Source organism: Hippocampus comes, unplaced genomic scaffold (assembly GCF_001891065.2).
Source record: "Hippocampus comes isolate QL1 unplaced genomic scaffold, H_comes_QL1_v1.1 scaffold56, whole genome shotgun sequence".
NCBI lineage: Eukaryota > Metazoa > Chordata > Actinopteri > Syngnathiformes > Syngnathidae > Hippocampus > Hippocampus comes.
The window spans coordinates 37,492-47,553 of NW_017842056.1; the positions used below are offsets into that span (position 1 = coordinate 37,492).

General features: G+C 53.6%; 2 protein-coding genes across 3 annotated transcripts in view; both read left to right on the forward strand.

Annotated features, from left to right (window-relative positions):
- The window catches only part of LOC109510348 (zinc finger protein 292-like), a 25,827-nt gene extending 25,569 nt beyond the window's left edge, over nt 1-258 (forward strand). Inside the window, exon 8 of the mRNA XM_019860596.1 lies at nt 253-258. Within this exon, the coding sequence (XP_019716155.1) occupies nt 253-258 (6 nt within the window). The remainder of the gene's footprint in view (nt 1-252) is intronic.
- LOC109510366 (uncharacterized) lies at nt 8-5,834 on the forward strand. Of its 2 annotated transcripts, XM_019860614.1 has the most exons (5): nt 8-273; nt 362-503; nt 616-897; nt 1,618-3,892; nt 3,923-5,834. In XM_019860614.1, the coding sequence occupies exons 1-5, from the start codon at nt 260-262 to the stop codon at nt 5,749-5,751; spliced, it is 4,542 nt and encodes a 1,513-aa protein (XP_019716173.1). In that variant the 5' UTR covers nt 8-259; the 3' UTR covers nt 5,752-5,834. The 2 variants fall into 2 exon arrangements, with proteins under 2 accessions (XP_019716173.1, XP_019716172.1); XM_019860613.1 differs by having other exon boundaries at nt 1,618-5,834.
- Nucleotides 5,835-10,062: the final 4,228 nt, after the last annotated feature.

Below are 10,062 nucleotides of genomic sequence, written 5' to 3' on the forward strand. Positions count from 1 at the left end.
CCCGGCTGTCCCAATTTGAGGAATACGGCTGGCATTAAAGGAGTTAAGACCTGTGTTTCGCTGCTGCCATTTAGGTGCACTTGGATTTATTTTGTCTTTCTCTCTCCGCCCCCCCAACCTGAAATGTTTTCTTCAGGTTGCTGATCTCAGCGGTAAAGACGCGGTGCACATCATCTGCAGTTTAGAGAATGAGGAAACAAACGAACTGCTGTTAGCCCTCTGTCAGGTGTTCCTCTCCCAACAACTCTGCAGGGGTGACATGTACTATTTATGGTGGGTGAAGCTCACTTTAATTCTTCTTTTTTTGTTGTTGTTGTTAATAGTTCTAATGTTGTCTTGACGCCCACGTGCTCCTGTGCAGGGAGCTTGTTTTTATCTGGAGCAAACTTCATCATCGGCTGAATACTTCCAAAGAGGCGTTTCTTGAGGAAAGCCGTCGCCTCATGCTGTCTGCCACCAACGTCAACGCAGTCTTCCCGTTTGTCCGAGTTGTCATCGAAGAGGTGAGAATCGCGCAGATGAAAGTGATGATGTGGCTACTTAACCGAATGGCGAGTGGAGCGCCTCCCCGTGCGCCCGATGATTTGACGGCCCTTTCTGTTTCCGTCTCGCTAGTTGGGTGAAGACGGAATCCAGTTCTGCGTGGAGCTTTGCGCGGACGCCTTGAAATCTCGTCTCCCTTGCGACGCCATCACCAAGTCGCTGATCTATAAAACCATCGCGGGCCTGCTGCCCAACGATCTCGAAGTGTGTCGGGCGTGCGCGCTCCTGGTCTTCTTCTCGGAACGCAGCGTGGGAGCCTACAAGATGGTGTCTTTGCTGTATATGCTTCCAGACCAGGACTACCACGTTGAGCACAGCCCCATCAGAAATCAAATTCGATTTGAAACGCTGCAGGTAAAGGACTCTCTTGAAATACACGATTTATTCAGGCCTGACCGATTAGCTGGTCGATTCATTCCAAATATGTACATAATGCATGGAATAACTTTTTTTTTTTTTTTAATCCCCTTATAGTATTTTTTCCCTTAAAATGACATGAATGGCAATTTTCAAATGGACTTTTTCCCTTCATACAATAGATTTTTTTTATGTGTGTTGTTTGACTCGGAGCTGAGGCCATTCTAGTCAGGGGTTGAAGTGACTCACTTGACACGTTTGGCACCGTTTTTATGCCGGTTGCCCTTCTTGACGCAACCCGCGCATGACAATGGCCAATAGCGGAAAAGCACTCGCCGACGGCCAGACCCGAATGACACCGTGTCCTCTGACCCCCGGTGTCTGAAATCTCGGGTGCTAGCGTGACCGGCAACTCTCCTGCTTGCATTATTTTGCTGTGATTGCTCATTGGCCGGAGCTCGGAATTCCGCGAAGCGTGATGACAGTCGGTTGGCCGTGGAATCGATTATTTTGGCGCAACGTGTCGGCCGCTTGCCGTGCCGTTGTTCAACGGGCTTCCACAGTTCCAAATGTGGCCGTGAGGGCGATGTCAGTGCAGTCATTTTGGATGATTTTTGCTGATCGGCAGGCCAATTAATTGGTCAGTCCTCGTATTGAGATCTGTGCAATCCACTCATGTGTCTATTGATTGATTTATTCTTCTCCCCCCCACTGCAGATCTTGAAGAAGGACCTTTACTTTGACCCGGAGTTTTGGAACCTCATTGCTTTGCGGACCAGTTGTTTGGAACTGATGAGTGAGAAAGTGGTTGACGACGAACTGATGGAGGAAACCTGGCTCCCCAACTACTGTACCAAAGAGTTTTCATTTGTGTGTAGCACACCAACAGGAAGTAGTGATCACGGAACGGCAAAAAAGCCCGATCAAAATGAGGGCGGGCATCAAGAAATTAGCTGCGGGGAGCCGCCCAAAAAACTCAAGTTAGGCCAAGGCAAAGCGGGACTGAATAATGACAGCAGCAGCGCTGTGAAAAAAAAGGCTGACCACAGGTCACGCTATGCCAAGGGAGCGTCATCGCAACCTTTGAGGCGTTCGTTTTGGCAGCTTGACAGGATACACGACGTGGGGTCCGGGCAGCTCAGACGAGCTACCCGACTGTCTGAAAAAAATCCTCCAAAACGAAGGATTCAAAAGCCCAAATGGCTACTGGAAGATTCCGGCAATGCGCAAGAGCCGAAGCTTCGGAAACACGGTTTGAGACATCGAAGGGTCCATCGCTCGTCTGCCCTCAAGAGGTGTGAAAACGGCCAACCCAAAAACAGCGCGCACCCCAAGGTGTCGGAAAACGCCTGCGCCAAGCACGAGAGGGGACTCCCGCCGGACTCTGTCGAAGCAGCTCCCGCTCCGCAAATCGTTTTGGAGCTGTCGCTCCCGGACAACGAGCTGATGGGAACCTTCGCCGAAGATTGCAACCGAGCCAAGGGCTGTCCGCCGCTGCTTTTTTACAAGCCGACGCTCAAGCTTCCCGACCCCTCCCATCCCGCGAAGGCGCCGCACGGGAAAGAGGTCATCCTTCGGGCGAGAGACGCAACGATGCTCGTGCAGCTCTTGCACTGTTACGCTCGCAGGCCCAAAGGAAAGGGGAGCGGCTCCAAGAGTCACGGCTCCGTGTCAACCATCACGCGCTCTTCTGCGCACGGGAGTCCTCCCAAAGAACCGCGGAGAGGGCTCTGCGAGAAAACCCACGCGGACACACGGGTTGGCTGGAGCTGGGAGGATGCGCTGGCAACCGAGCGTCCGGAAGCACCGAGCCCACTTTTGGCGTCTTCAGAAAAAGAGCACTTCGAAAAAGTTGAAAGGGGGCTTTCGTCTGTGTCGAACGGAACAGAAACTCGTATTTCAGCTCAAACCGCTCACTCTCCAAACGCAGACGAAGCCCATACCGCGGTTGAAGCCCGAGAACTTAATGATGGGATGGCGGTGACTTTGGCTTCGCAAAGTCCGGCAGCGGCGAACGTCACGCCGCAGCCAAGCGCGGCTTCCACTGAGGCGACTCAGACCTTTGATACAATAAGCAGAGAAATAGAAGACGGCGACGACGCCTCGCCGCCGTCCGGTACGCCGACGAGTCAAAGCCCCGACTCGCCGCGTCACAGGCCTCTCCAAGATGGGCGAGCCCCCGTGAACATAGACGAAGAACAAAATCCCAAAGCGCTTGGCTCTCGTTGTGAAATTGACAAAACGTCTTTTGACGAGGCCAACGAGGACATGCAGGATGCCCACCGTCAACATTCTCAACACACGGATGACCTTTCAGCCTTAGTAACAGAAATGCTCACCCGGTTCCCTCCCGTCGAACTTCCTCGAGACGCGGCGACTTGCAAACGAGCGCCAGACGCCGAGTCCGAGGAATCCGCGCTTCCGAACGAAAGCGGCGTCGCAAATACCTCCGGCCGCACGGTGCCGCGACCCTCAACCGCTGCTCACGTGCAAGGAAATGATCGGGAAAGGTCAGCCGACGACGACGACGGCGAAGACTTTGAGGACGATGAAACGATAGAAACGGAGGAATCCAAATTGGAGTACCGCTGTACTTTTTGTCAGAAAGATTTTAAGGGCAGACGCGTCGTCGTGCACGCCATGTTCCATTTCCGGAAGGACGAGTGCATGTTTTGCGGCACCGCCTTCAAAGACGACCTGCTGGCCATGATGCACCTGTCTGATCACATTGAGAAGCTCAAAAGAAGCAAGGAGGCGGCCAGTAACAAAGCTCAAGCCGGCGCCGCGCCGGAGACCAAAGATCTCTCCCAACCCACGACCTCCGCCAAAGCGGACGTTCCCCACAGGCCGTCCGGCCATCACGTTAGTAAGAAGCCGAGGAAGTCCGCGAGCTGCGATCATCCCGCTGGCCACCCGGAAGCACGCTTGCTATCGGAAACGAGAAATTTGCGATCAAACGACAAGGCGGCGGATAGTCGGTTGGCCTCAAAAAGCAAGCAAACCGAGCCCGTCGATGGCAAATCTCCCGAATGCAAGCTAAATGGACTGCTTGGCAAAAAGACCCCATTTGACGCCAAAGCTGAAGACCACCGGACACCTCGGGGGAATCACGTGACGCCCAAATCTCGGGAGTCCTGCGCACCGCCCATCCCGAGGAGGAAATGCCTCGAAAGTTTTCAGGACGATGTAATTCGGGACGGGAAGGTTAGTCGGGACAAAAGGGCGGAGCCTCCAGCCAAAGTCGACTGTCCGGCCGACGGCTGCGCCTGGTCGACGGACCTTTCGAAAAACCGCGTCGCCCTCCTCTACCACGCTCTGGAGTCTCACCACGGCGACGTCAGGCCTTTGGAACTGTCGTTAAAAGTGGCAAACAACAAATGCAGTATTTGCATGAGGGTGTTGTGGAGTTTGGAACATTTTCAGCATCACGTGGAACGACATCGGCTCAGTCCTCGCCATCCCTGCCTTCATCTGGGTTGCGCTGCCAGATTCAAGACCGCGAACGAAATGAGACGGCACGCCAGGAAACACAGCCCGCTGCAGGCGGCGTGCTGCTTACCCGGCTGTCCCAAACTCTTCATTTGCCTCTGGGCGCTCAATCTCCATGAAAGAGAGCACTACGCTTCCAAAACCGGCAAGCCAGCCAGAACCGCCGACCCGCAGACGGACAACAAAGCCAACTGCGTGCGGCTACGGGCCGTAACCTCCGCTACCAAAGGGACCTGTCGTAAATCCAGGGGGCGTCCATCGCGTGACGCGGCAGCGAGAATCGTCCGCGGGCCTCCCCCCGGTGTAAAAACGTCTGCGGTGAAAGAGGAGCTGAAAACGAGAAACGAGTCCAAGCACTCCAACGTTCTAAAGAATCTCTCCAACAAGGACACCGCCACGCAGAGCAGCAATCGCACTTTGAAGCTGAGGCTAAGAAAAGCTCCGACGTCGCAGAGTAACCCGGGGCCTCCCAAAAATCCGCTTTCGCCCATCTTCAGACGCAGGAGCAAATTGCGGCATAAATTTAAGCAAAAGCCGGCCACCGTCAACCAAGCCCAAATGTTCCCGAGAAGAAGAGGCCGTCCGCGAAAGTCCAAAAAAGCAACGCACGACGAAAACACCACCAAGGACCCAAACGGTCAAAGTCTAAAGAGCGAGTCCCCAGACTGTGCACAGACAGCGGCGTCGCCAACGGCTGGTAACAAATTAGAAATGAAAGAAGAGCACCAGCAAGAGGATGATCCTGGCGAGGCGACTGAAATGCTCCACCAGAATTCCAAGTCCGAAACAACTTTCAGCGGGAGCACCGGGAGCGGCCACGTCGAACCAAAGGTGTCCTCGGACAGAGGCCCCCCCCTGACCGCGGCGTCTCGGAATTCGGTCGTCCGCGCGCTTAAACTGAGGGTTCTTAATTTGAGGAAGCGACGCGCTTCCAAAGACACGGAGTCTTTCGAAGCCGGCCGGGCAAAGAAGGAACGGCTTACTCGAAGAAAAAGTCCCCGCAGAGGCTCGGGGTGGCCCGCGTCTGCGAGGGAGCCCGCAAAGTCCACGTCGGTCGATGTCGCCCGGAGGCCTGGCGCCGAAAAGCCAGCAAGAAGTTGTTCCCCCTCCGGTGGCCCCGCTGAGCAACTTCCCGCCCCCGATACGGTGAACGTGAACAATGCTCTCCCGAAAAAGAAGAAATCGGAGAAAACGCTTCAGAGGACGTCAGAGGACCAACGTGCAAATGTGACAAGCGACGGCTCCGCTTCTACCGCGTCCAATTTGAACAGAAAGTCCAAGAAAGACGCTTGGGGAAAAACCTTCCGATGTGACGAGCGGCGCTTCCAGTTCCGAAACGTCCAATTGGAAGAGAAAGTTTGAGGAAGAACCTTCAGACCCGCCGAGTCATGGCTCCACAGACAACTTCAAGAGAAAGTCAAAGGAAGAGCCGTCGGATGCGACCCGTGATGGCTCCGGTTTCACGACGTTCTATTTGAACAGAGAGACCACGGAAGAACCTTCAGATGCCGCGAGGAACGGCTCCGGTTGCCCCGCGGCCATTTGGAAGACCGAGTCCGAGGAAGAACCTTCAAATGTGACGGGCAACGGCTCCGGTTGCGCCGCCGCCGTATTGAAGACCGAGCCCGAGGAGGAACCTTCAGATACGACGAGAGATGACTCCGGTAGCACCCCGTCTATTTTGAAGACCAAGTCCAGGCAAGAAACTGGCTCCACTTCCATCACGTCCAACTTGAAAAGGAAGTCCAAGAAAGAACCTTCAAACGTGACGAGCGACGGCTCCGGTTCCGCCTCATCCGATCTGAAGAGAAAGTCCAAGAAAGAACCTTCAAACGCGACGCGCGTCGGCTCCGGTTCAACCTCGTCGCTCGTTCGAGCGGAACCTCCTTCAAAGTCAAAGGATGCGCGGCTTGGGAAAAACAAAGCCGCGAGGGGAATGAAAGAAGGTGAAATAAAGAGGAGCAAGAAAAAACCCCATTCGGGCCAAAGTAGCGCTCCCGAGTGGAAAACGGAAGCTTTAAAGGGCGGCGAAGTGACAACCGGACAAGCGGACGACCGTGTCGGTGGTGCGCCGGTGCGCGTCGACAAAACACCCGAGTGCGCCAAAGACGGGCGCGGTCACTTGCCGAAACCGATGCCGGCGAAAGAGTCCGACGGGTCCACGCTGTGCATGGACACGCTGGCCGAGTACGGGAAAAAGCACATGCGTGCGCCTCCCACGGCCTACCTGGACGAGAAGTTCACCGCCATGCGGAAGAGGAGGAAGGAGGCGGCGCCTGACGCGTGCGCCTCGTTGGAGGAGGATCTCTCCGCCCCCGCCGCCCCGCAGAGACAAAGGTGCGCCAAGTGTTTGGCCGCGTTCAACGGCGCGCAAGAGCTGCAGAGTCACCTGCGCCTCCAGCGCTGCTCCGGCCTCTTTGGCTTTGACTCGGACGATGACGGTGAGTCCAGAGCATTTCTCAATGCCGTTGGCCATCCGGGTACTTTCGGCCGACCGAGAAACGAGTGACTCCAATGATGGCAAAAACTTGTTTTGCTGTGCCCCAAAGTTGAATTTGGACATTTCCGTTCCAAAAAATGAATCCGGCTTGGGGTTGTGTGACAAATGTTGGCAACTAACAGCTGCTGTGTTTGCAAGCGTGAGGAACGATATTTTCATTAAACGCGAGACTATAACAGTGATAATTTTCCAGTTAGAGCCCTGCGAGTCCTGCGGGACTCGCTGATCAGAAAAGTATCGGTCCCATAATGCATTTCAAGAGTCCCAAATTTCGAATTCGGAAATGGTCTACTTATTCAATTGCATATGATCATAACACAAACGACAATATCCATTGAGAATAGGTTTATTTCTTATAAACAAATGCTGCAAAAATGTAATTCATTCAGGCATCCAAGATTTGCTGAGAAATCGGTTCTTATTTCATCCCAGGGTTCAGGCTTTGAGTTCCTAAATTCTCCTCTCTTGACTCTGCTTCCAATGATGCAAGACTTTCTCAAAGTCAACTTATCATCGCAAAAAACGATGAATAGTCGCATTAAGAATTAGCTTATGGAGGGTGCCAATGCCAAAACGCCACACCCCCAACCCCAACCAACACGTCGGCGTACTTCAGCACAGGCCACGGCCTCCGAGGGTTCCGGGTCGGCCAATGAAGACCCCGGTGGCTAGGAGGTACTTGAGTGGACCCTTTTTGGGTGTGTGAACAAGGGGATGACGCAAACTGCCCGGGGACGTGGGGAAGTTCCACGCTAAAGGTCCAAGACACTTAAATTTGTCCATCCATTGAACTGTAAAAGTGTCAGCGGCAGCACCGCCGGTGGGCGCCCGCAGCTCTTTTAACTCCGAAGATGCCAGCAACTTTTAGTCGGAAGATTCAAGTGGCTTACCCGAACCAGAATCCAGTCCCACGTTGCGGCCAAAAGTCAAATCCATTCCAAGTGGCTCTCGTCGGTTGGATGCAAACCTGCTCGTATTGGATTCAGCTCCGCAAAGCAACACGCGCGACCGTGTTGAATAGAAATCACGACGGCGAGATTTCACAGAAACCACAAGCGTAATGGTTTGTATACAAATAAGACGCGTACGTAAAATCGGAGTCCCGCAAAGATTGCGGATTTGTTTTGTCGTCGCAATGTCAAGTGATGTCATCCGGTTCCGCCTCCTGAGCCAAGCGCAACAAGTCAAAAACAGACGATATCCTGTAGCATCCGCTAAGACGAGCGATGGTGAATCAATAACCTTATTTGGGGGGTCTGGAGGGGTCAAATTGAATGTTTTTAATGTTGCCAAAGCAAGCATTCCACGAGTGTTTCTCTCAAGCATCGGGCTCGCTCACTTCCTCCTCGCGCTGGCCCCTCCGCCGACGAACTCATCCAGTCACAAATCACAGGCGGACGCCTCAAGGGTCTCGCTGACAAGTCGGATCTTACGAAACTCTCGCAACAATCCGTGGAACACAAGTGCGGGTTTTCCGAAATAGATTCCGCCGTCCTCTTTTGTTGAAAAATGTGATACGATTTGAGCGACCGACTGGTTAGCGCTAACGTGCGCCTCGCCGTGCGGAGGTCGTGGGTTGACCTCCGGGCTTTCCTCCCACATTCCCCAAAACATGCGTGGCAGGCCCATTGAACACTCGAAATTATCCCCCCGTGCGATTGTGAGCGTCAATGGTTGTTTGTCTTTGGGTGTGTGCCCTGGCATCGGTTGAGGGATTAGCAAATCGATGCTTCCTTAGCATTGTTCGACACTCTAGTCAGTAGCGTTTGCGTTCTGGTTCCGACAATTGGCAAGGCCATGAAGGTATCTTGAATGCGATTGGATGGAACGAGTCTCGCGTGGGGCCTCTGCAGCGGAGCACGACGGGGAGAGCGAGTGCGATATCTTGTGGTTGGAGGCACACACAGGAAGTTCATGACTGGAAAAAAAAACACCCCAACATATGCCACGGATGTGATTGATCAGTCAAAGTGGCCTCGTCCAATTAGCACAATTGGAACCGGATAGAGAGTCCGGCGCAGAAACGGCTCGCTTGCTTTGGACCGACTCGTCAACTCGGACGGAAGAGAAGGCGGCTCAAGTCATCGCTCGCGTCACTCCTCCTCTTTTCTCAATCACTCCGCCTTTGTTCAAACGACACGGACGAGTTTTACTCTCGGTTCCGTCGGCTTTGACCGCCCGCGACCACGTAGGACTCGTCTCTCCGCAAATGCGGCGAAACTAAACCAGAGTGGCTTTTCTCCCTTTGTGTTGCAGTGAATAGTTGAAGGACCCCACTTGAACCCGAGTGAGCGGACCTCGCCGATTCGGAACGGACTTGCCTGTGGGACCCGTACGGGACTGCGGCCGGGGCGGATCGAGGTCCACCGGAGCGCTTCAGGACCTCATCTTAAGTCTTGACATTGGGTGCCCAGAGCAAAAGCACGGCGATGGCCGTTGTTTGTGAAGACGGCTCCAGAACTGGCCCGGGAGTGAAAGTCCTGCCCCCCCCCCGGCAGATTTTGGCCAAGAGTTTGTACTCAAGTGCCTGCTGTTTGACCAGAGTCCGGACACAAGGAAACGCCGTCACCGTCGGGAAGCCATAAACGAAAACAAAAGATGCTTTGTTAGCATTTTGCAGCCTTGTCACCGTGCCGGACGAGGTCAGTTCTTGGCTCTTCACGTTGGGACGATGTGACGCTTGTCGGCGGGGTGGTTTTGCTGCCGCCCGTAGGGGGGTCAGCACACACTCAAATTTCTCAAGTCGCGACCGTCTTTCTTACCCTCGCTTCCACCGGTTCAATTCTTGTTTGCTTCCCTGTGCGGCTTCTTTTGGAAATCGGCCCCGGTTGTCTTTCGAGCTGCCTTCAACCGACGAGACCGACGATGTCGCGTCGGCTGAAGGGAGCTCGAAAGCGGCCTTTTAACTCTTTGCAGGAAGCTGCGACAGGTTCTATTTATTGAAATTGTTTTTAATCTTGTAAATATTCGCGTTTCGATTGCTAATGTCAGGGTTTGCTGGAGCGCAGTTTCTATTTTGTTTGTTTTTGGGGAGAAATTAAAACTTATTTCATGTTATTGATTCTGTTTCACTTAACTGCACACTCAGGACGTTTTCAGCGAGTTGCTTGTGGCTTTTTCTTTGTTTTTTTTTTCAATTGTTCTCTTCAAGAGCAGTGAAAGGTCGGAATGAG